The sequence below is a fragment of the Phyllobates terribilis genome, unplaced genomic scaffold, assembly GCF_046119375.1.
Source record: "Phyllobates terribilis strain yellow unplaced genomic scaffold, ASM4611937v1 Scaffold_11__3_contigs__length_659146591, whole genome shotgun sequence".
NCBI classification, from domain to species: domain Eukaryota; kingdom Metazoa; phylum Chordata; class Amphibia; order Anura; family Dendrobatidae; genus Phyllobates; species Phyllobates terribilis.
In genome coordinates, this window is record NW_027362771.1 from 111521086 (window position 1) to 111548354 (window position 27269).

The 27269-nt window shown below is 43.3% G+C and overlaps 1 protein-coding gene across 2 annotated transcripts in view; it reads right to left on the reverse strand.

The window, feature by feature from the left end:
• GNPTAB (N-acetylglucosamine-1-phosphate transferase subunits alpha and beta) overlaps window positions 1–25917 on the reverse strand; it is a 107908-nt gene extending 81991 nt beyond the window's left edge. The window contains exons 1-2 of one of the 2 annotated variants that reach the window (XM_073651513.1): window positions 25654–25917; window positions 16132–16217 (exon numbers count right to left, since the gene is read on the reverse strand). In XM_073651513.1, coding sequence (XP_073507614.1) covers window positions 16132–16217; window positions 25654–25782 — 215 coding nt within the window. In that variant the 5' untranslated portion in view covers window positions 25783–25917. The remainder of the gene's footprint in view (window positions 1–16131; window positions 16218–25653) is intronic. The other variant, XM_073651514.1, reaches the window with a different exon arrangement.
• Between the last annotated feature and the right edge of the window lie 1352 nt (window positions 25918–27269).

Genomic DNA, 27269 nt, shown 5'->3' on the forward strand with positions numbered 1-27269 from the left:
CGGTATGTCGTCCTAGCATTACACAAGCACGTGTCCCAAAACATTAGCTGTGCCCTCAACAACGCAGTTACCGGTAAAGTCCACCTAACCACAGACACGTGGACAAGTGCTTGTGGGCAGGGACAGTACATCTCACTGACGGCACACTGGGTTAACATAGTGGAAGCTGGGACCCAGTCGGACCCTGGGACGGAACACGTCTTCTGACGCCAAGGATTGCGGGCCCTAGGTCAATCAGGGTTGCCCCCACGGTCTACAGCTCCTGCATCTCATCCTCCACAGCCTCCTCCTCCTCTTCAGTCTCCATCTGCGAAATAACCACATCAGTTACAAGCTGGAAGCACTGCAGCTCTGCCTCGATCAAGCAGCAACAGGCTGTGCTGAAGCTAATATGCTTAGGTGAAAAAACGCACAATGCTGAAGAGTTGTGGACAGCTTTGAAAGAGCAGGCAGATCTGTGGCTCACACCGCTGAACCTACAGCCAGGCATAGTCGTGTGTGACAATGGCCGGAACCTGGTGGCGGCTCTGAGGCGAGGCGAGCTCACACACGTACCATGCCTGGCCCATGTGCTTAACCTCGTTGTTCAGCGGTTTATCAAATCCTACCTGGAGCTGCCGGATCTGATTGTTAAAGTACGCAGTCTGTGTGCCCATTTTAGAAAGCCAGCTACAGCTTCCGCCGCCCTTGCAGTGTTTCAGCAGCGTTTGCAGCTTCCGGCTCACAGACTGGTGTGTGATGTCCCCACGCGTTGGAACTCTACACTGCAGATGTTGGGAAGGATTTGTGAGCAGAAGAGGGCAGTTGTTGAATACCAGCATCAACAAGGCCGTCGGTATTCAGTTCAGACTCCACACATAAGACCTCAGGAGTGGACATGGATGTCAGACAAATGTACCATCCTCCCAAACTTTGAGGACTCCACCAAGATGGTGATCGGCGATGACGCCATAATTAGTGTCACCATCCCGCTTCTCTGTCTTCTGAAACGCTCTCTGCTCACAATCAAAGAGGATGCATTGCAGGCGGAGCACGATGAGATGGAGCAAGGAACCATACAGGATGATTACACAGCCAAGCCTCATCTCATCCCAACGTGGATTGGGTGACAAGGAGGAGGATGGACAGGAGCTAGTTTCATGCACTATAGACGGTACTACCTGCACAGATGTCATACCGTCTGTTCAGCGTGGATGGCCAGAGGACAGAGAGGAGGAGGAGGAGGAGAGCATGGTCAGTCATCCTCTTGGTGAGGACACGGAAGTCTTTCCTGTTAGTAGTCTGGCACGCATGGCTGAGTTTATGTTACGCTGCCTTTGCCATGACCCTCGTGTTCTCAAAATTTTGGGTGACAGTCATTACTGGTTGGTGACACTTCTAGACCCACGCTACAAGGAGAACTTTATATCTCTTATTCCTGAGGCGGACAGGTCTACAAAAATGGGGCTTTACCAGAAGGCCCTTGTTGCGGAACTATTAAAAAAATTCCCATCTGAAAACGCTGGCGGCACACTTCGTTGGACAACCAAGGAGTACAGGCGAGAGAGACACAACTTCAATCCAGCAGGGGAACACTGTCAATGTTCTGGGAGAGTTTTCTCAGACCCTCCCATCGCACAGGCCCTGAGGCGCGGGGTACTCTCACAAGGAGTGCAAAGTTTGGGAAGATGCTGAGGGAGTACCTTGCCGACCGTACCAACGTCCTTCGTGATTCCGCTGTGCCTTATAATTATTGGGTATCCAAGCTGGATATGTGGAATGAACTGTCTCTCTATGCCTTGGAGGTCCTGGCCTGCCCTGCTGCCAGCGTTTTATCAGAGCGGGTTTTTAGTGCCGCTGGTGGAATTATAACTGATAAGCGCATCCGCCTGTCAACTGAAAATGCTGACAGGCTGACTCTTATAAAAATGAACATGGGCTGGATTGGGCCAGACTTCTCAACACCACCGAATGATAGCAGCGTAACAAACTCCAGTCCAGTGTCTTTTCTTGGGAGGTGTATTCCGATGCACCTTTTCACACCCACACATGGGTATATGCTTCCTGATTTTGGCTATTTGCTCTTGTCCTCCTCCTTCTCCACCACCATATCACCAGGGTGACAGTGGTCCGTGATGCAACACCCACATAATTTTTTTAAAGGGTGTTTATGATGCCCGTAAAAAAAATTTTTTATTCAGTATGTTCATGTATACACCACTCAGGAGTAAATGTTTGTCAGCCCATACACAGTGCATGGGCATTACAAGTATAGGACGCCCGCTCCTTTCTAATGGGAACATTTTTTTATGAGGCCCTCCTCCACGTCTCTTCCAAGGGGCATTGAAGTGCCTCCAAATTTTTGGCAGCCCTTGCATTCACTGGATAGGCCAACACTATGGGAGACTCTCTCATTTCTAATGGGAATTTGTCGTTACTGTGGCCCTGCTCTGTGTCTTTAAATTCTTAGTGGGGTTTTTCCTAAAATTGGTCAGCCGTTAGACTCACGGCATACCCTATAACTGGATAGCAGACCCTCTCCTTTCTAATGGGAACATGTCGTACCTTGTTACTGTGGCCCTGCTCTATGTGTCTTTAAATTCTTAGTGGGTTTTTTCCAAAATTTTGGCAGCCCTTGCAGTCACAGCATGGGCATTACCACTATAGGAGACCCGCTCCTTTATAATGGGAACATTTTTTTTTACTGAGACCCTCCTCTATGTCTCTTCAAAGGGGTATTGGGTTGCGTCCAAATTTTTGGCAGCCCTTGCAGTCACTGGATACGCAATAACAGTATAGGAGACCCACTTGTTAATAATGGGAACAACAAAGCATAGCCGGCTGATGGCTCTCTAACAATAGCGAGGTCCGACAGCTGGCCTTTTAAGAATAGTAAGGGCCGTCTGATGTGCCTATAAAAATAGGTTTTATGACTTTCAGAGTCCCTCCATCATAAATAAAACAAGATGTGTCTGATGATGTGCCACACACCACATTGCCAGATAAGGTTGTAAAATGTTAAAATGACATTTCCCGGTGAATGCATTTGTCTTAAAAAATAACGTAAAAAAAACAAAACAATAGGATCTTTCTTTAGTGTAAAAAACTGCGTCACCAATTTAACCTCAATGTAATCACATTGTTCAGCTCATGCACCTCCTCCTCCATCTCTGAAATGACCACATCAGTCACAAGCTGACAGCACTGCAGCACTGCCTTGGCCAAGCGGCAACAGGCTGTGCTGAAGATAACATGCTTAATGCTTAATTGACAAATCGCCCAGCGCTGCAGAGATGTTGAAAGCTGTAACACAACAGCCTGATCTGTGGCTCTCACCGCTGAACATATAGCCAGGCATGGTCGTGTGTGACGATGGGCGGAACCTGGTGATGGAGAAATGACAGCCGGAGTAGATACGGTTTCCCTCTATGCCAGTCGTTTCACAGAGGTAAATACAACTCTTAGCAAAAAAAGTTGTGGACTGGCTCCGTACAGTCCCTGGCCACATTCACCTGTCCACGTGTTTGTGGTTAGGCGGTCCTTCCCAGTAAGCTTCCGCCTCCACGAGCCTAAAAGGCCACATTTCAAGTGCAAGCAGCTGTCAAAAATTTGGCAGTATAGTATTGCAGCCTGTGGGTGGGTGGCTGCATACTTGCGCTTGCATTCCAAGGAATGGGGTAGGGACAACTGAATGCTGCACTGGGACAAGGACGTGGACGGAGATTGTTGCAAGTCTGCAACAACAGGTGCATGGCGGGAGGCATCTACGCATGCGCCAAGGATCACTTATGATGGGCACACTTTTAGGCAGTGACCTGGGAGTCAAATGCTTCCAGAGGTCTTCCCCATGCTGTTCCCATGTCTTTTCAGCACTGTATGCATGTGTCTGATGATGTGTCACACACCACATGGCCAGATAAGGTTGTAAAATGTCATTTCTCATTGAATGCATTTGTCCTTGTTGAAAGCAATGCAAAAGTGCAAAAAAGCATCAAAAACGCTACGTGTGAACATAGCCCAAGGTGTGGAGGAGTATTTTGGTTATTTATTTTGCTTTATATACATTGTACATGTCATGGAAAGGAAGTTCCTTAACATATTTCCCAGGAAAATCCATTTTGGTTTTGTTTTGGTATGTTTTATTGTGAGTCCGTAAAAATGGCATAATACCTCTGACAATGTTGTTGACAGCAGTGACCTGGGAGTCAGAAATGCTTCCAGGGGTCTTCTCTATGCTGTTCCCATGTCATTTGAGCATTGTTCCCATCGATTTGGGCAATTTTTTGGCCCTCTGCAGACAGCCGGGGGGAGCCGCCTGAAAAATGCTCGAGTTTCCCATAGACTTACATTGGGCTCGTTGCTCGGGTCGAGCACCCGAGTATTCTAATTTGAGCAACGAGTACCCGAGCATTTTAGTGCTCGCTCATCACTATTGCTGGGGTTTTTTTAGTGCATTTTCAAGTGGTCCCTATTCCGATACTTGTATTTAATCTGCAGAGAGTCTCCCCATCCAATCATTAACCCCTTAATAACATCTGACGTACTAATACGCGTCTGTGCCCTGGGACTTAAGAGCCAGACCCGTATTAGTACGTCATGGCGATCGCGCGCGCACACAGGCTGTGCGGGCGCGATCGCCGCCGGGTGTCAGCTGATTGTCACAGCTGACACCCGGTACTATGTGCAGGGAGCGGTCACGCACCGCTCCCAGCACATTAACCCCCGCGATGCTGCGATCGAAGTCGATCGAAGTCGATCGCGGCATTGCGGGGGCAAGGGGAGGTGATCGCCGATACTCACCTCCTCTTCCGGCTTCCAGCGCAGTCTGCAAAGGCTTCCCGGGTGTTGCCATGACGACCCGATGTCGTCATGACAACATCCGGGTCACCAGAGAGCAGGAAGATTGCTTGGACATGCGCAGTGCATCTCCAAGCAATCTTCACACTGTGCACTTCTGACAGCCTTCATGGCATAGGGATGGTGCTCCATTCCTGTGCCATGCAGGCGATCAGAAAAAAAAAAGTGAAAGTCCCAGAGTGGGACAAAGTAATAAAGTGTATAAACTGTGTGAAAGTGGAAAAAAAAAAAAAAAAAAATGTGCAAAAATATTATAAAAAAATAAAAAAAATAATACACCAAAAATAAAAATATAATGTACCCATCAATAAATATTATTATAAAAAAAATAAAAAAAAAACAATAAAAGTACACATATTTGGTATCGCCGCGTCCGGAACAACCTGACCTATAAAACTGTCCCACTAGTTAACCCCTTCAGTGAACACGGTAAAAAAAAAAAAAAAAAAAAACAAGCAAAAAACAATGCTTTATCACCATACCGCCAAACAAAAAGTGGAATAACACGCGATCAAAAAGACGCATATAAATAAAAATGATACCGCTGAAAACGTCATCTCGTCCCGCAAAAAACAAGCCGCCATATAGCTCCATCAGCCGAAAAATAAAAAAGTTATAGCTCTCAGAATAAAGCGATACTAAAAAATATTTTTTTCTATAAAATAGCTTTTATTGTGTATAAGCGCCAAAACATAGAAAAATTATACAAATGTGGTACCGCTGTAAACGTACTGACCCGAAGAGTAAAGCTGCCTCATCAATTTTACCACACGCGGAACAGAATAAAAAAAAAAAAAAAAAAACAATTCCTGAATTGTTGGTTTTTGTTTATTCTGCCTCCCAAAAATCGGAATAGAAAGCGATCAAAAAATGTCACGTGCCTGAAAATGGCACCAATAACAACGTCAAGTCATCCCGCAAAAAACGAGCCGTCACATGACTGTCTGCCAAAATTTGGAAAAATTATAGCTCTCAAAATATGGCGATGCAAAAACTAGATTTTACAAAAAATGCGTCTTTTAGTGTGTGACAGCTGTCAGTCATAAAAACCCCATATGATTCTGGCATTGCTGTAATCACACCGACCCGAAGAATAAAGTCGTCTAATCACTTATACCGCACAAGGAACGGCGTCAAAAATAAACTCTTGAGTTAGGATTGGGCTAGGGTTAGGGCTGGGTTTGGGGCTAGGGTTGTGCTGGGGCTAGGGTTGTGCTGGGGCTAGGGTTGTGCTGGGGCTAGGGTTGTGCTGGGGCTAGGGTTGTGCTGGGGCTAGGGTTGTGCTAGGGTTAGGGCTGGGGTTGGGATTTTTTTCAAAAGTAAGAAAAAAAGATGACGATATGGCGACTAGTGTTGAGAGCAAGTGCTCGCTACTTGAGTTTGCATCGGGTGCTCTGGTATGCATTTAGTATCGTGGGTATTTGAGTGACATGCTCGAGTCTCTGCCCCATATGCTTCGCGGCCAAAAAACTTTACGGGGATTGCCTGCCATGCACGAGCGATCCCCGCATGTTTTTTTTTGGGTGTCTAATAACCGTGAAACATGCGGAGCAGGGACTCGAGCATGTCACTCGAGCACACGCTGTACATGGTGCATACCTGAGTACCCGATGCAAACTCAAGTAGCGAGCACTTGCGCTCAAGAATAATGAAAACTTATTCAATATGATGACCTAATGTAAACAAATAATGTGCCGTACCTCTGGGTTCAAAATGTTCACTATACACCTTAATAAAATCTTTGAGGGGTATAGTTTCCAAAATGGGGACACTTGTGGGGGAGCTCCACTGTTTAGGCACATCACGGGCTCTCCAAACGCGACATGGTGTCCGCTAACAAATTGAATGGAAAATCGGCTCAAATTGTTAGCGGACGCCATGTTGCGTTTGGAGAGCCCCTGTGTGTCCAAACATTGGAGCTCCCCCACAAGTGACCCCATTTTGGAAACTAGACCCCCCAAGGCACCTATCTAGATGCATAGTGAGCACTTAGAACCCCCAGGTGCTTCACAAATTGATTCGTAAAAATGAAAAAGTGAAAATAAAACACTTTTTCATTTTTATGAATCAATTTGTGAAGCACCTGGGGTTCCAAGTGCTCACTATGAATCTAGATAGGTGCCTTGGGGGGTCTAGTTTCCAAAATGGGGTCACTTGTGGGGGAGCTCCAATGTTTGGGCACACAGGGACTCTCTAAATGCAACATGGTATCCGCTAACAAATTGAATGGAAAATCGGCTCAAATTGTTAGCGGACACCACATTGCGTTTGGAGAGCCCCTCTGTGCCCAAACTTTGGAGCTCCCCCACAAGTGACCCCATTTTGGAAACTAGACCCCCCAAGGCACCTTTCTAGATGCATAGTGAGCACTTGGAACCCCCAGGTGCTTCACAAATTGATTCGTAAAAATGAAAAAGTGAAAAAAAAAACACTTTTTCATTTTTATGAATCAATTTGTGAAGCACCTGGGGTTCCAAGTGCTCACTATGAATCTAGATAGGTGCCTTGGGGGGTCTAGTTTCCAAAATGGGGTCACTTGTGGGGGAGCTCCAATGTTTGAGCACACAGGGACTCTCCAAATGCAACATGATATCCGCTAACAAATTGTCGGCTCAAATTGTTAGCGGATATCATGTTGCATTTGGAGAGTCCCTGTGTGCCCAAACATTGGAGCTCCTCCACAAGTGACCCCATTTTGGAAACTAGACCCCCCAAGGCACCTATCTAGATGCATAATGAGCACTTGGAACCCCTAGGTGCTTCACAAATTAATTCGTAAAAATGAAAAAGTGTTTTTTTTTTTCACTTTTTCATTATTACGAATCAATTTGTGAAGCACCTGGGGGTTCCAAGTGCTCACTATGCATCTAGAAAGGTGCCTTGGGGGGTCTAGTTTCCAAAATGGGGTCACTTGTGGGGGAGCTCCAAAGTTTGGGCACACAGGGACTCTCTAAATGCAACATGGTGTCCTCTAACAAATTTAACGGAAAATCGGCTCAAATTGTTAGCGACACCATGTTGCGTTTGGAGAGCCGCTGTGTGCCCAAACATTGGTGCTCCCCCACAAGTTACCCCATTTTGGAAACTAGACCCCCCAAGGCACCTATCTAGATGCATTGTGAGCACTTGGAACACTCAGGTGCTTCACAAATTGATTCATAAAAATGAAAAAGTGTTTTTTTTTTTCACTTTTTCATTGTTACGAATCAATTTGTGAAGCACCTGGGGGTTCCAAGTGCTCACTATGCATCTAGAAAGGTGCCTTGGGGGGTCTAGTTTCCAAAATGGGGTCACTTGTGGGGGAGCTCCAAAGTTTGGGCACACATGGGCTCTCCAAACACAACATGGCGTCCGCTAATTATTCAAGCAAATTTTACAATCAAAAAGTCAAATAGCGCTCCTTCCCTTCCGAGCCCTGCCGTGCGCCCAAACAGTATTTTTTCCCCAAATATTGGGTATCTGCGTGCCCAGGGGAAATTGCACAACAAATTTTGGGGTCCATTTTTTCTTGTTACCCCTGTGAAAATAAAAAAAATTGGGTCTAAATTAACATTTTTGTGAAAAAAGTTAAATGTTCATTTTTTTCTTCCACATTCAAAAAATTCCTGTGAAGCACCTGAAGGGTTAATAAAGTTCTTGAATGTGGTTTTGAGCACCTTGAGGGGTGCAGTTTTTAGAATGGTGTCACTTTTGGGTATTTTCTGTCATAAAGACCTCTCAAAGTGACTTCAAATGTGATGTGGTCCCTAAAAAAATGGTTTTGTAAATTTTGTTGGAAAAATGAGAAATCGCTGGTCAACTTTTAACCCTTATAGCTCCCTAACAAAAAAAAATTTTGGTTCCAAAATTGTGCTGATGTAAAGTAGACATGTGGGAAATGTTATTTATTAACTCTTTTGTGTGACATATCGCTCTGATTTCAGGGCTTAAAAATTCAAATTTTGAAAATTGCAAAATTTTCAAAATTTTCGCCAAATTTCCGTTTTTTTCACAAATAAACGCAAGTGATATCGAAGAAATTTTTCCACAATCATGAAGTACAATATGTCACGAAAAAACAATCTCAGAATCAGGGGGATCCGTTGAAGCGTTCGAGAGTAATTACCTCATAAAGTGACAGTGGTCAGAATTGTAAAAATTGGCCCGGTCATTAACGTGCAAACCACCCGCGGGGCTTAAGGGGTTAACAACATAAAAATGAATGGCAAAGGAAGGAGGAAGTAATGTTGTACTAATAAAGTTATAAAAGATTTTTCTACTCCACTTAATGATCTTTGCACAGCCGGACAGAAAAGTACAATAGAGAATTATGATTTGTTGATTTATGTCAAAAGACATGTTAAATAAATGTTCATATGTTACTTCTGTGAACAAGCAGCAGGCCTGAAAATGTGCAACACTGCAAAAAAGCTCCAGCTCCTTTACCACACTGACCTAGTCAATGATTTCTCTAGGGTTTTAATCTCAGACTAACTTCAGATAAAGAAATGGCTTTATGTGCAGAAGATAGATTCTGAGATCAGTACCATAATATACAAATAAAACAATGGCCTCCAAGCTCCAATTGAGCACCCACAGGAGTAATCACTTATAAATATTAACAAAATAGTGCTTTGTTCACACTGCCATCAGCTATCTTCAGCGGTTCCTGTGATCACCCTACACATACCCATGTATAAAATGCGAGTCATGGTGCCAATTCCATATCCAGTAGTCAATATAGTCTTTGACTTATGGTGGTCCTGTTTGTTATCTTTATAATGAGGGAGTGATTGCCATTTTGCCTTGATATTTTGAACAACGTAAAGGGAACCTGATACTAGAAAAAATCCTATTAACCTGCAGATATGTGGTTAAACTGCAGGTTAAAAGCGTTATTATGCTGCCTGGCGCCCGTACTTACCCGAACACTGCAGGGAGAAAACTAAATTTTACCCCCCCCCCCCCCCCCTTCCCGCAGTGTTTCGGTTCAGTAACAGGGGAGGCGCCAGCGCTGGTTCAGTCACCGCTCTGAAATACAGAACGGCGGGTGTAACTGCGCCCCTGGCCCTGAATGACAGCCGGGCCCTGATACAGAAGGAGTGGCAATCAGTGCCGGGGGTGCGGTAACAGCCTTCGCTCAGTATTTTCAGAGCAATGACTGAATCAGCGCCGCCCCCATGACTGAAACAGGAAAGCTGGGCAGGAATAAAGTTCATTTCATTTTCTCGCGTTTTGGTATGTGCAAGCGCCGAGCAGCTTAATAATGCTATTAACCTGTAGATTAACCCCAATAACACTTATGGAAATGAAACAAACCAGAATGTGTGTTAAACCTTAGATTCCTCAAAGTACCCCTCTGCTACTCTGATAACAACTTTACAACTTCCACTCTCTCAAGTAGTTTAATCACATAGTCTCCTGGAATTGATTTCCAGAAGTCTTCTCAGAGGTGCTTAGCACTTGTTGGCACTCTGTGGTCAAAGTCATTCCAAACCATCACAAATGAGTTGAGGACTGGTGTTTGTGGAGGCCATGTCATCTGACACAGCAATTCATCCCTAGCCTGGAACTATGTTTCATGTCCTTGTCCTATTCCTATTGTAACACAATTGATGGTCCTATTAATTGCAAACCCAATGGGATGGCGTGTTGTTGAAGAATCCTGTGGTAGCCCTGATGGGTAAGTGTGCCTTGAATTTGGAATAAATCACCAACAGTGTCACTAGCAAAACGGCCCCATAACATCCCACCTCACCCTCAGTTCTTCACGGTCAGCAACAGATATGTAGAAACCATACGCTCACCTTGTCTGCGTCTCACAAAGTCATGGCGGTTGGCACTAAAAGTCTGACATTTTGACTCATCAGATCACAGTTTATAATGTTCACTGATCTAATGTCCAGTCTTTGTGTTGCTTGGCTCAAACAAGTCTCTTCTTGTTTGCAATCCTCAGTAGTGACTTCATTGCAGAAATTCGACCATAAAGGGCTTCTTCTTGCAGGCTGAGATGTGTCTACAATGTTTGTGCAACATTTATGAGTGCTGTTATCTGAGGTGCTGTTAATTCACAGTTAATGAGACTGATAACTCTCATTAACTTGTCCTCTGCAACAGAGGTAATTCTTGGTCTTCCTTTCCTAGGTGGGGTAGTCCTCATGAGAACCAGTAGTCTCATAGCGATGGATGGTTTTCATGACTGCATTTCAACATACTTTCAAAATTTTAAGCAAACAGCCTCTTCAGAGAAGAAGAGAATTTAAACTCTAGTGCAGTGCTGGCAAACTTATGGCACGCATGCCAGAGGGGGCACTCAGAGCACTCCCGGTGGGCACACGCACCATCACCGCAGCACTAGCGCTCCTGGACCGGCCCGGAGGGTGAGAAGCCCCTACTTCAGCTAGATGTGCGTTCTCTGACACACATCTAGCTGAAGTGTATTGCAGCGCACAAATTGGCCAGGCCTGTGAGCTGCAATACAGGCTGCTGGCCAATCAGAGGCCAGCAGCTGACGTCAGCATACAAGCGACTGGGCACATGGCAGTGACGTCATGTGCACCCGTCGCTAGGACGCTGAAATCAGCTGCCAGCTACAGGAGAGGATGCGGCGCGGGAGAGGAAGGAAGGTGAGGAGGTTTTTTTTTCTATATGCGATGAACAGCGGTGCCTATGGGGGGCATTTACATTGATTGTGGGAGGCAGGCATACACACGTGCAAGGATAGTGGGCAGCATACACACGTGCAAGGATAGTGGGCAGCATACAGACGTGCAAGGATTGTGGGCAGCATACACACATGCAAGGATGGGGGGCAGCATACACACATGCAAGGATGGGGGGCAGCATACACACATGGATGGGGGGCAGCATACACACATACATGGATTGGGGGCAGCATACACACATACATACATACAGTACAGACCAAAAGTTTGGACACACCTTCTCATTTAAAGATTTTTCTGTATTTTCATGACTATGAAAATTGTACATTCACACTGAAGGCACCAAAACTATGAATTAACACATGTGGAATTATATACTTAACAAAAAAGTGTGAAACAACTGAAAATATGTCTTATATTCTAGGTTCTTCAAAGTAGCCACCTCTTGCTTTGATGACTGCTTTGCACACTCTTGGCATTCTCTTGATGAGCTTCAAGAAGTAGTCACCGGAAATGGTCTTCACTTCACAGGTGTGCCCTGTCAGGTTTAATAAGTGGGATTTCTTGCCTTATAAATGGGGTTGGGACCATCAGTTGAGTTGTGCAGAAGTCAGGTGGATACACAGCTAATAGTCCTACTGAATAGACTGTTAGAATTTGTATTATAGAAAGAAAAAAGCAGCTAAGTAAAGAAAAACGAGTGGCCATCATTACTTTAAGAAATGAAGGTCAGTCAGTCCGAAAAATTGGGCAAACTTTGAAAGTGTTCCCAAGTGCAGTTGCAAAAACCATCAAGCACTACAAAGAAACTGGCTCACATGAGGACCGCCCCAGGAAAGGAAGACCAAGAGTCACCTCTGCTTCTGAGGATAAGTTTATCCGAGTCACCAGCCTCAGAAATCGCAGGTTAACAGCAGCTCAGATTAGAGATCAGGTCAATGCCACACAGAGTTCTAGCAGCAGACACATCTCTACAACAACTGTTAAGAGGAGACTTTGTGCAGCAGGCCTTCATCGTAAAATAGCTGCTAGGAAACCACTGCTAAGGACAGGCAACAAGCAGAAGAGACTTGTTCGGGCTAAAGAACACAAGGGATGGACATTAGACCAGTGGAAATCTGTGCTTTGGTCTGATGAGTCCAAATTTGAGATCTTTGGTTCCAACCACTGTGTCTTTGTGCGACGCAGAAAAGGTGAACGGATGGACTCTGCATGCCTGGTTCCCACCGTGCAGCATGGAGGAGGAGGTGTGATGGTGTGGGGATGCTTTGCTGGTGACACTGTTGGGGATTTATTCAAAATTGAAGGCACACTGAACCAGCATGGCTACCACAGCATCTTGCAGCGGCATGCTATTCCATAAACTTTGCATTTAGTTGGACCATCATTTATTTTTCAACAGGACAATGACCCCAAACACACCACCAGGCTGTGTAAGGGCTGTTTGACTAAGAAGGAGAGTGATGGGGTGCTACGCCAGATGACCTGGCCTCCACAGTCACCAGACCTGAACCCAATCGAGATGGTTTTGGGTGAGTTGGACCGCAGAGTGAAGGCAAAAGGGCCAACAAGTGCTAAGCATCTCTGGGAACTCCTTCAAGATTGTTGGAAGACCATTTCCGGTGACTACCTCTTGAAGCTCATCAAGAGAATGCCAAGAGTGTGCAAAGCAGTCATCAAAGCAAAAGGTGGCTACTTTGAAGAACCTAGAATATAAGACATACTTTCAGTTGTTTCACACTTTTTTGTTAAGTATATAATTCCACATGTGTTAATTCATAGTTTTGATGCCTTCAGTGTGAATGTACAATTTTCAAAGTCATGAAAATACAGAAAAATCTTTAAATGAGAAGGTGTGTCTAAACTTTTGGTCTGCACTGTACATACATACAATTCTTTCCAAATCAGACAATGTGTTTTTCAGGATTTGTTTTCTCATTTTGTCTCTCACAGTTGAGGTCTACCTATGATGTCAATTACAGGCCTCGCTCATCTTTTTAAGTGGGAGAACTTGCACAATTGGTGGCTGACTAAATACTTTTTTCCCCCAATGTACAAGGATTGGAGGAAGGCAGCATATATACATGGTTGGGGGAGGGCGGCATATATACAAGGATGGGGACATATACCAAGATGGGGGTGGGCACATTCTTTATTTCTGCAATCTCATACCCCTGCTTCCGTATGTGGCTGCTCTATGCTGACCCCGCCCGCTCTCTGTATGAGTTGTTTTTCTAAACTAAAACCTCAGTATTCAGGTTAATTTCCCGTGTTGGCACTTGGCGACAATAAGTGGGTTTTGGATTGCAGTTTGGGCACTCGGTCTGTAAAAGGTTCGCCATCACTGCTCTAGGGCCACCTTTTGGAATCCTAAAAGTCAATATCAACCCTTTAACCCTTCACAACCTTTGACGTACTTGTACGTCAAAAGTCATGTCCATGCCCTAGATGCGGGCTCACATGCCGAGCCCGCATCTTTCCGAGCACATGATGACCGACTTAATCAGCCATCATGTGCCTTTAACAGCTGCGGATGGAGTGGAACTCTGCTGCAGCTGTTAACCTGTAAAATCCCGCTGTCAGTGGCTGACAGTGGCATTTACCACGCACCAACAGGGGCATGCGTCGTTCCACCCTCCCATCGGCGCAACCTTGACGTGATCGCAGGGCACCGATGGATTGTCATGACAGCCGGGAGTTTGCTGATGAGCTCCGTGCCTGTCATTATGATCCTCCTATTAACACCAGCCATGGGCTGATGTACTGCTACATATAGCACAGGCGATCGAACGATCGAGGCTTCAAATCCCCTAAGGGGACTATTAAATACAGTAAAAATAAAAAAAAGTCTTTGAAAATATGGGGGAAAAAAAACACTTCACATATTTGGAAGCGCTGTGTTCAGAAATGTCCGATCAAAATATAAAATAAATTAATCTAAATCGGTAAATGGCGTAATGAGAAAGAAAAAAAAAACCGCCAGAATGCGGCTAACGAGGAAAAAAATCAAAATGCCAGAATTTCGTTTTGTTAGCCACTGCAACATTGCAAGAACATACAAAATCGGGCGATCAAAACATCGTATCTACCCCAAAATGGTATAAATAAAAACGTCATCCATCATAACATTGCAAAAAAAAAAACATCACAAAGCCCCATATCCCGAAATACGAAAACGTTATCAGTCTCAGAAAATAGCAACACAAGCAGGATATATATATATATATATATATATATTTTTTTTTTTTTTTTACAAGTTTCCGAATTTTTTTTCACGATTCAAATAAAAAAAAAAAAAAACTATACATGTTTAGTATATGCGTACTCATACTGACCTGGAGAATCATAATGGCAGGTCAGTTTTACCATATAGCAAACATGATAAATAATAATAAAAAAACAAACAAAGACAATTGTGGAATTGCAATTTTTTTGCAATTTCAACGGACTTAGTATTTTTTTCCTGCTTTCCAGAGCATCACATGATAAAATGAATGATGTCATTCAAATGTACATCTCATCCCAAAAAAAACAAGCCCTATATTGATGGAAAAATAAAAAAAGTTATGGCTCTTGGAAGAAAAAAAAAAAACACGGAAAATCGAAAGGTTGTGGAGGGGTTAATGAGTTTTGCTAAATGACTTAGTAAAAGCAGCAAAATTAGACATTCCATAAGCAGACACATGTTTCAGGGTCTTCCCGTAACATGTGTTTGTAAATGGAGGGTCTGCTTTGGATTATTATCATAAGACATTTGGCAAGGCTCGTTAAAGGGTCGATATTAACTTTTAGAATTGCTACTTCCAATAGCTGGTCCTAGAGATGAAATTCTCTTCCTCTTTAAAAAAAAATACATTTACATGTTTGAATTCACAGAGGAGCAATGAATGGCCTGTAAGTCTCCTTATGCCAGCTTGGCACTCTCCATAAGAAGAAACGTTCACCCTTAGACTTCAAGTCTCTAGCAAGTTCCCCAATTGACTGACCTTCATGTCTTAAAGTAATGAAGGGCTGTCCTTTCTCTTTACTTAGTTGAGTGGTTCCTGCCATATCCTGGCTTAGAACATACCCGAAATAGGGCTCAGCACTGTATGGAACTGTGTGCCAACACTGCCTCAGGAAAACTCATCTGAAAGTCACAAAAACTTTCTTAAGAACGTTGATTCTACACATGAACTCCTAATAAGACAATCCCATTCCTTGGAAGCCATTCCAGGTGACTACCTGATAAAGCTGCTTGAAAGAGTGCCGAGGGTGTGTAAAGCCATCATCTGAGTAAAACGTGGCAATTTGAGGAATCTAAGGTTTAACACATATAATGCTTTGTTTCTCATGTTCTTTACTCCTTATTTCTAGGTGTTTCTTTGTGGTTTTACTTCCTTCAGTTTGAATCTACAATGTACCCCATTCCAATAAGAACAAGGAAAAGCATTGAATGAACAAGTTTTGTCCGATATTTAATAAACAACTGGATGTGCCTGTTTTACAGTTTTTGAGACTGAGGACTGGACACTGCTCTTTTCATGTAGTGTACTCTCCTCACTTTTATGTACAATATATATAAATACTCAATCTGAATTTCTACAATAAGTATTGGTTTTTAATGACTTTTTTTAAGGTAATTTGCAATTTTAACTCAAGTGTACATTACCTGTTCTGAAATGACTTTCCAGCAATGTTGTCCCGATATGTGTCAAATAAAACATGATACTGATCTCGACTCCACTCCAACACCACCTGAAACAAAAATGCTGCAAGTGTGAGATTGCTTGTAATGTTCAGGTTTTATGGGGCAACACTGGCGGGTGCTGAAAAATACATTTCCAAGTCACCATGTCCTACATGGCTCTTCAACAAGCCTGTGTCAGAATGGAGGAGCTAGAAAAGCACCTATCAGGTCCCCCAAGACTCCCAAACTGCCCCCCATAATGATTTAAAGCCATAATTCAGTAATACAATTACAACATTGACTTAGCATGCAGCTAAAAACATTTCATTTTCAAAAAATAACTTTAAGGCTATGTGCCCACGATGCAGAAATGCTCAGGATTTTTTCCTGAGCGTTTCTGCATCTCCCTGGCAGAAAAAAACGCATGCGGATTGGACATGAGGATTGGACATGCGTTTTTCCTGCCAGGGACATGCGGATGTGAAGCGTTCTTCACTTGCATTTCCGCATGCGATTTTAGCATCACTTGGAAAGTGCTTGACAACTTGGTCACACTATATAAATCCATGCAAACGGCATGGATTTATATAGTTTGACCTAAAGAATGGTTAAAAATAAAAAATACTATCTATACTTACCTTCCGATGGCCCCAGCAATCTTGATTCCCTCCGTCCCGGCTGCGGTCAGTGGTAGACTGAAGGACCTGCCGACGTCAGCGTCACGTGACGCGTCACATGACTATGACGTCAGCGCAGGTCCTTCAGTCCATCGCGAACTGCCGGCAAGCAAGGAGGAGCGCATCTGGGGCCGCCAGAAGGTAAGTATATATTTATTTATTTATTTATTTATTTTTTACAGTTTTCTATGGTACCCAGGTCCGGAGGAGAGTCTCCTTTTCTCTAGACCCGGGTACCATCCTCACATTAGAACACATGGAATGCGCATCTACATATACAGTGATGCGTAATCCATGTTATCTAATGCAAGTCAATGGCGGCGAAAACGCAGCACTTCCGCAAAATAATTGGTAGTGTTGCGTTTTTTTCCGCAATGATAATCCGCAGCGGAAATTTCCGCAGGATGTGCACAGCACATGCGGATTATCATTGGGGAACATGGCAGGCCTTCTACCATGCGTTTTTTAAGCGTTTCTGCAGCGTTTTTGCTGCTGCGGAAACGCTTAAAAAACACATCGTGGGCACACAGCCTTAACATCATAGCTCAAATATACTAATAATCTTGGACTAGTCAGGCAGGGCATGGCGTTCCCAGACTAGTCCAGCTTCACAGTCCCAAACTGACTAACATTCTCCACACTGCAGTCACGTAAAAAGGTGTGGGGAATCACACACATCAAGTGACTTCAAGAAGTTTTCCCACCAACAAAGTTCATTTTTAAAGTTGATTTTAATAATAAATTCCACAATTGGATGTATTTAAAAACAATGTTCCTGTGCTGAGATAATCTTATAAATGTGCTCCTGCTGTGTACTGTGTAATGGCTGTGTCTGACCGTGCAGGAACATGGTCTGATCATGGAAGCAAAAGAGAGTACACAGACATTACATCATAGGATCACAGCTGATTCTTTCTGTGAGGTAAAACATTTCACTGTCTGTTTTTAAACAATGTTTTACCTCAAAGAAAAAAAAATCAGCTGCGCTCCCCTGCTGTCCTGTCTGTATACTCTTTTGTTTCCTCCCCTGCCCAGGAGCTGTGGTATGATCAGACCATGTTCCTGTACGGTCAGACACAGCCATTACACAATACACAGCAGGGGCACATTTATAAGATTATCTCAGCACAGGAACATTTTATTTAACACATCCAACTGTGGAACTTATTATTATTCCAAGATCTATTGATTAAAATATTGGTAAAACCCCTTTAACTCCTCCCTGGGCATACACAATGAAGCTGGGTGAACTCCCCGACTGCACAAGGAGCAAAGAGGTTGTATAAATAGGGACTCTGAACCTGAACTAAACTATGAAAGTTACACCCTGCCGGACTAGTCCGAGATAATTTGAGTATGCAAAAGATGACAATGCAAGTTATTTTGCCCAGATATAAATAACTGTATGGCACATCAAGAGCATGCATTTAATGCTGGACAAGTCACTATGGTATGTCGAGAATTTTAGGAAATGACAAAACTAAACGTGGAGAAATATTCTTCACAACAGATGGAAGTAACTGCATGTACTGTATAACTTCCTAATTATATAACTGTCATATATTACAGCAGCAGAGCCTATGTTCAATTAAGAATCTGTTAGATGGATTGTCCAGTCAGAATATATTGGTGATCTATCATTAGGATATGTCTTCAATATCAGATTGGTGGGGGGTCTGCCACCCGTCACCCCGACATTTAGATCAGTGTTCCCCAACTCCGGTCCTCAAGCCACCAACAGGCTATGTTTTCAGGATTTCCTTACTATTACACATGTGATGGAATTGTTGCCTGTGTAATACTAAGGAAATCCTGAAAACATAGCCTGTTGGTGGGCCTTGAGGACCGGAGTTGGGGAACACTGATTTAGATGTTACAACTTCTGGAGATGGCCAGTTGTAATATCATTGAATGAAGCTGCACTATGTAGCTCAAATTTAGTGTGAAGTGGCTGATTCTGGGTACTTCAAAAATGCTCAAATTCAAAAGAATGCGCCAAAAGAAAAGAAGCTGCTCTACAGTACCGGCAGTGGCCACTATACATTGAATGGAGCTACACAGTGAAGCTCCATTCAATGTGCCTAGCTTCGGTCACCACTAGAGCTTGTAACAGATTGGTGGGGGTCTAACACCCCCCACCAATCAACTGATATTGATAACTTATCATCAATATATCTGACCAGACAACTCCTTTAAAGTGCACCTGTCATCAGGATTGTGTTCAGTAAACTACATACACTGTCAGATGGGCGACATTACACTGATTAAAATGATACCTTGGTTGATGAAATCCGTCCAGTGGATCTTGTGTAATCTTTACTTTCAGTTTGGAGATAATGATATGTTCACACTTTGGGACGGCCCTTTTATCTGGTGCTCTGCTTACATATTCATCTCTATGCTCTTATGACAGATCACTGATCGTTCACTGACCTGCCTCCTATTTTACCTAGCCCCGCACTACTACATGATGCATTATGTAAAATAGGAGGCAGGTCAGTGAACGATCAGTGAGTTGTCATAAGAGCATACAGATGAATTTGTAAGCAGAGCACCAGATAGAGCGCCCCCCACAGGTCGCCCCAAAGCAGGAGCATATCATTATCTCCAACCTGAAAGTAAAGATTACACAAGAACCACATGACGGATTTCATCAACCAAGGTATCATTTTAATCAGCGTAATGTCGCCCATCTGACAGTGTATGTAGTTTACTGAGCATGATCTTGCTGACATGGGTGCTTTAAGGAAATGCTCTAAAAAAGATGCAGGCTTGGTGTGCAAGCCCACATCAAAGGCAGGGACACGACATATGAGGTACATGTATATCATATGTCGTGAAGGGGTTAAATGGTATCTGTCAGTAAGTTTTTACTATGTAATCTGAAGACAGCATGATGCATGGGTTAAAACACTGAATTCAGCGGTGTGTCATTTATCAGGCTGTGTCCTGTTGTTTACGTACAATGAAGGTTTTATCACCAGGATATTAGCACTGCTGGACTGGGCCTGACTGTAAACTGACTCCACCCCCTCCTCTCATAAGGATCTCACAATCAATAGACAAAGCACATACAGAGCATGGTGGGGGTGGTGTTAGCTTTCTGAGCTCTGCTACATGCTGCATCTAAGAACTCTTAGGGTATGTGCAGACGGTGAGGAGCCGCTGCGGGTTTGAAGCTGCTGTTTATGTAACGTCAAAGCCGCAGCGTCAAGATGTTACATCATAGTGGATGGATTTCTAGAAATCCCATGTCCTTACATAATGAGGGTGGAAGTGGTGCGGCTATTCTGCAGCGCTGGGGACGCTGGCGGCTCCTGACCGTGGGCACATACCCTTATTGTATCACAACTGCTGCACTGTTACCAGTGTGAGACATGTAATGACTGACAGTCCGCTCTCCTGATCCACATGTCTGACACTGGTAACGACTCCTTTCATTTAAAACAAGCCCAGGAGACAGATTATCAGGAAGATCAGTGTTCGGCCCATAGATCTTAACAGCTCATTACATATAAGAAAATATGGATTTCTCTGTAAAAGGATATCAGCTCACAGACATCAAGGTATCATTTTATTCAGCTTCCTATGAACTACGTGCTCATGTAAACGACTTAAGAGAGTCGATCCTACTGACAGATTGCCGTTAAGTAATGTGCCTCATGGCATGCATATCACAATTCTGGCACATTTAGTACACTTTTTCAATGTCTGGACAAAACTAATACTGAATTTCTTCAAAGCTACAAGTGTGGAGGTTCTCATGACTAAACTTCCTACCCACTTTCTGGTCTTGTTTAGCCTTGTGATATACTGTGCACATGCTATAAATGTCCATAGTGGGGGAAAAAAAGGTATTTGACTAGTGCTCAACAGGGGAACATTGAAGGAAATACGGTAGTTGCAGGCAACTTGCGATAAAGACAGAAGTTTTCACCATGCTGGAACCCTTGTGGTTGTGCAGTTAATTTTCTTACCATAAGACAACACTGAGATCGTCCACATGTTATGGTTATGCAACTTTGGGTCTGTAACTGTACAAATATGATAGCCAAGAAAAGACATATCGCTTTAAAGATTTGGCTAGGATTGTGATATTAATGACCTATCCCTTATGATAAGCCAGCAATATAAGATCAGTGTGGGTCCATCACTTGGCGCTCCCACTGATCAGCTGTTATCAGTACTGTCCATATGTAAACGGTGAACAAACCCATAACAACAAGGTCATCGATATTACACCCCTGGAGAACCCCTTTAATAAAACCGTTTATATTTTTCTTCAACACTTCTGATAGATCTCATATACATACTGACAAATCAAGCTATGTTCACACATCATGGTTTTTTCAGCGTTTTTGATGCATTTATTTATCCAAATTTTCTCCTACATTTTACAGTACCAGCAAAGTCTATGAGGTTCCAGAAATCTCATGCACACATCATGGTTTGTTTTTTTTCAGGATTTTGTGCTTTGCATGGTTTTTTGGAAAATAGAGCAGGTCACTTCTTTCAACGTTTTTTCACCCATGGGAAGTAATGGGCGGTGAAAAAAATGCACCAAAAACGCAGGTGTCAGGATTTTCAGCAGTTTTTGTGCCATACTCAGAATGAGATTTTTTTTTTTTTTCACTGAACTTTATGTACATGCATTACAGACAGAAGGACAGTGAAAAAAAACGCACCAAAAACGCTGAAAAAGCGCACCAAAAAATAAGCGGAAAATCCTGAACAACGTCCTGGCAAGAGATCAGGTTTTGCAGCAGAAATAAAATGCAGAAAATACCAAGATATGTGAACACAGCCTCACAAGTCTGCTTAAAACTGATTATATGTTTATTATCTATCTGGCCATCTGACAATGTCAAGAAAGACCAAAGGAAAACGGCTGTTTGATAAGAATACCGGTTACTAAACCACCACAATAGTTAAGGAATAAACTGCAAGTTATCTACTTATAAAACATATGTTCAGCTTAGAGAATATGTCCATGCTAGAGATGAGCAAATCAATTTACCGGACCCTGATTCAGTGGCCACAAAAGTAATTACTGACCGCCGGACGGAAGACCTGAGAGCCACCTCCTCCCTTCCGGTATTCATAGTGCCTCTTCTGATTAGTAAGCCCAGTAAAACATCACTGCACAATGACGACATCACTGCACAATGACGACATCACTGCACAATGACGACATCACTGCACAATGACGACATCACTGCACAATGATTACATTGCACCGGGCGTGAAAATCAAAAGAAGTGCTGGTCATTCCGGAAAGTAGGAAGCGGTTCGCAGGTACCGTCCGGGGGACATGGAATACTGACGTGGCCTCTGGACAGGGCACTGCAAATCAATTTGCTCATCTTTAATACACACCAGCTGTCACAGTCCAATAACATCCCAAGCACTAGTCTAGGGGGTATAATTGAGACGTCCCCACGGCCCCTTACAATCACAGTGCCTCGGGTCCATGCATGCAACATGGAGAGAGCACCAGTGATTTTCTTTCTGGACTAAGGCTTTGTTCACATTTTAGCGATGGCTTCAGTTTATGATGAAAGCCACAACACTGTTCTGATGCTTCATACAATGTCACTCCATTGACTTATTTTAGGATCCGTCGGTATTCCCGCCATTTACATGGCAAAATTTATGACGCACGCTATGTTCCTAGCCCCAAAATTGCTACACTGCTATATTATTTCTGACCTTTCAACACTACATCCTACATTTTTAGAAATCATAACTTTAGTTAACATTTTTAAACTGCAGCCAAACCTGAGTTTGAGCTGATAAGGCTGTTGGAATCACAGGTGATCAACTGTCAAAGAAAGCGTAAACTGCTGGCCCGTCCACAGTTACGTGTACACGTAGATGAACATGCTGGCTTAACTCAACGGAGTGAGTGGAAAAAGACACAAAAGGTGAGAGAACAAAAAATTGAGCATGTTGAAACCTAACACACCTGTATCCCCTAACATCTGCCAATGGTGGACAGTCATTAGGTCTTCATAAACATCTTTGTTAATTAATCTCATCAATATCGGTGGACCAGACAAGTTTTCTTATATGCGTATGGCTTGCTTCAGTGTCGGACTGGGGTGCCGCGGGCCCACCAGTAACCAACTCCAGGACCCCACTTTTCAGCTACATATAAATGTGCCATCATCCTCAATCACAAATTTATGTAACAATGAACTGGGTAGATTGTTAAATGAATAAGATGCTGCCTTTGTCTGTACATAGTGAGTCAATTATATAGTACCAAGTACTGCTCATATAGAGGGTGGTGGCCTACTCCAGCATGAGGGCCCACCGGAGGATTCTCCTGTTCTCATGTGGGCCAGTCCAATCCTGGCCTGCTTAAGTATTATAAACCGCCTATTGGGTGGCAACGTCCTCTTCTCTGGATAAAACTTGACGGCAGAGTTCCTCCGGTGCCTGGAAGCCCTGAGATAGAGATGACAAACTGAAAAGAAACAGATAATCCAGAATCCAAGGAGCTCTTCATGAAATCAGCCAACTTTACATATGTTAAAATCTACATGGTCTAGCCAACATGTTTCATTCATGAGTAAGGACTGAGACAGTCTGAAACAAGTCGACGAGACCACGTACACTGGCTCCATGTAATTTTTAACATAATTTAAATAAAGTAGGATGTTTGTATGAAGAGCTCCCTGGCTTCTGGAATTGTTTTTCAAGGCACAGCCCCTTTAAAAAAATAATTTTCCAAAAACAGTGGCAAAAGCAACAGCATTTGTCTCACTGTATAGATAATGAGACGGAGTTTGCGGCCACTGCCCAGCATACATGTCGGGCAGTGCCTACAGTCTGGATGGATGTTGTGGCGGGAAAAAAGGAAGTATCCCACATGTTATATCTTTTGTAACGAGGGCTCTCCGTATAGGAAACAGCAATTTGCTGCATTTTCTTATACATTATAATAAACAGTATAAAGACACATACAGACGAAATAGAGGCCAAAAGGATAATCTATGAAGAAGGGTCTATGGCAAAGTTAAAGTATTGGCTTTTCCAAGCTTACAGGTGCATCTCGCTAAACTAGAATGTCATCAAAAAGTTAATTTATTTCAGTTCTTCAATACAAAAAGTGAAACTCATATTATATAGAGTTATATATTATATATGACTTTTGTGTTTTCATTGGCTGTAAGCCATAATCATCAACATTAACAGAAATAAACACTTGAAATAGATCCCTCTGTTTGTAATGACTCTATATAATTTCACTTTTTGTATTGAAGAACTGAAATAAATTAACTTTTTCATGATATTCTAATTTTGTGAGAAGCACTTGTATGTCCATGTTGTAAACAGAAGGCACCCTTATCCACCCATCTTTCCCACACAAGGTGTTAATTGTGACCTATGCCTTCATTTCTTTCGCTCCCCGTTCAGATGAGGCTGGTTTGTCACAAGGAGACGTAGGACATTAGTGATAGGGTCCATCCATATTAAAAGGTCACCTTGATCAAAGAACGCTAACTAAGTACCTAGTGTTGTTAACGATTACAGAAATAGTGGAGTTCATGTATTCATTAATCGCAGTGTGCTGACGCATCGTGAATGTATATGTTGCCATCCATATGTTGTCCATTAACAACACAAACCCATTCAATGAATTGTAGAAGTTTGGTTTGCAAATCAGGCCAATCTCAAACTTACCTTCATATTTTTTTGCCAACAATCTGTCCTCAAAAAAAAGCGCCATTGGGTATAATGTGTCTGTGTGCTTCCATAAAAAACAAACAGCGCATTACATGAAAAACTGAAGTGCGTCAGGTTGTATATATACTGACGTGATCATGCAATGATGCTCCCTATGAGCACAGTCTACAGAGCACTTCAGCTAGCTGCCATATACAGAATACAGGCTGCAGCAATGTCCTTTGTATAACTGCAGAACTTCATGCTGAACATGACAATACCACACAATAATCAGGGGTGAATGCCCGAGACCTCAGGAGAATTTGTAGGTGAACCAAAAGAATAATACCCCCATCCTCACAGTGGAAATGAGGATCACGTGCCCATCATACACAGAGGAGCACGATGAGAGCAGATCATTCACCATCCAGCTTCCACAGTCAGCATAAAGCTCCCAATAAATCTGCCGGTTCTGCTGAATTTCTCCCCCGAACAGAAAACAATAAAGACTACTTTCCCGTGAGAACCGGCCAGAAATGATTATCTCGCACTGCCCCATATGGCAGATCACTGCAGAAACACTCAAATGGGTCATTCCTGCTCAACTGCGGAGAAAAGGAAAACGTCTAATGGTGTCCGGTGACACCCCGAGCAAAGAAACACAATATTCTGGGACCGCAACCGTCAACAGCAAGTGTCAGCGGTGCGGGGAAAGGAGGAGACGGCCTGCGAGAAAGAGATCAGACAGCTGCTCACATGTGCAACCCAAAATTATATATATATATTATACGTATATTACAGATTTTTTGCAAGTATTGTAAGCAGCGACATACTGTGTGTATATATATATATATATATATATATATATATATATATATATATATATATATATATATATATATATATACACACACACACACACACACACACACACACACATATGCACAGGGTGAACTAAGAGTAGGTAACCAGCACATACATATTCATATATAAGGTGTACATTAGTTGTTTCCACCTACTTTTGGATCACCCTGTGTGTGTATATTATGTGTGTGTATATATATATATATATATATATATATATATATATATATATATATATATATATATATATATATATGACACACACATAGCTGTGAAGGGAAGGGTTACCCACCTCTCCAAACTGCAGAGCCGAGACGATCATCAGCACCATGCCCCCGAAGCAGAGGTAGAGGCCATACCTGTGGGACAGGCAGGTGTAGGTCTGTCTCTGCAGCAGTTTCAGCAGGGAGTTGAGCAGCATGGCAGGACGGGCAGCATCACTCACCAGTCCCTGCCACCAGGTCACGTGTAACACAGCCAGACGCTGTCACCAACTCCCGGAACCAGACCTGAGCAACCGAACGCCGACACTGCGCACACTCACTGAAGAGCGCAGAGCGATGACGTCGGCGCTGGATTGTGTGCCCTGGGACTTGTGGGCTGAGCTGTGTAGTGTATCGGGTGGGTGACGGAAGTGGTAGACGGCTGTGTATCGGGTGGGTGACGGAAGTGGTAGACGGCTGTGTTTACCGCACATTGTGCAGTCAGTGGGGCTCTGTGTGACCAGCTTGTATGGACCGTACAGTACAGTCACTCAGCCTTGTTACTACCTGTCTGGCAGAGTAATCCCGTCATAGGCACTTTGGAAAATGACGTGTTTTATTCCAATAGTTGGTGATATTAGATAAATGGCCATCAGCTATTTGGGCTCTGACAGTGGGGTCATTTTTTGACTATACAATGTTAGTACATGAGCACGCCGGGTATGCTCAGCCATAGGACACAGTAACACAGCACTGCTTGAAGTGTGTGGTGATCTGTGCCAGGCTGTGCCACTCTGCTGCCAGGCACAGTGACGGGCAGGTCCCACATTGCAGTCAGGCAGATAATGTTCTGCCAACCCCAGACTCCCCATCAGACCACCAGATAGAGAAGTGCGGTGATCCGTCACTCCACATGTCTCCATTGCTACAGTGGCATCATGCTTTACACCACTCCATCCGATGCTTGGCATTGTGCTTGGTGATGTAAGGCTTGCATGCAGCTGCTCTGCCATAGAAACTCATAATATGAAGCTCCTGTTTCAGAGTTTTTGTGCTCATGTTCAACGGGTTGTCCATTCACCAGATATTAGTGATCTATCCCTTGGATAGCAATGTGCAGTCAGGTACTGCACAAAGGCTCCTAGGCAAGAGAATAAGCTGATTTACAGTGACTGCTGCACATTGACGTTCTATTCAATATCTGGTGACGCCTTTAATGCCAAAATAGGTTTGCACTCTGCAGTTATTGAGTTGGTAACTTTTATGCACTGTGGATCTCTGCATTCGGAGATCCCACTCTAACTTTACGTGGTCTCCACTTTATGGCTGAGCTGCTGTGTTCCTAAACACTTCCGTTTTTTAATAATACCTCTCACAGTTGATTATGAAATATTTAGGCAGGGAGGTATTTCATGAACTGACCTGTTACAACGGTGACGTTCTATTACATTACCATGGCTGATACATGCTGTCCATGGTTTGGCAGCATGTATCACCTGACAGGTTCCCTTTAAATATTAATATGGTAGAAGTAATATTAATAAAACTTACCATTTAACCTCTTAAAGAGATGGTCCGAAACTAACATTTATTTTAATCCTCGATGTGTATCTATTTAATGTAATCCAAGCCTGCACAACATACAACCGGCTGCTCACCAGGGGGTTTGTTGCGGCCCACAGGAATCGGGGAACAGCAACTTCCC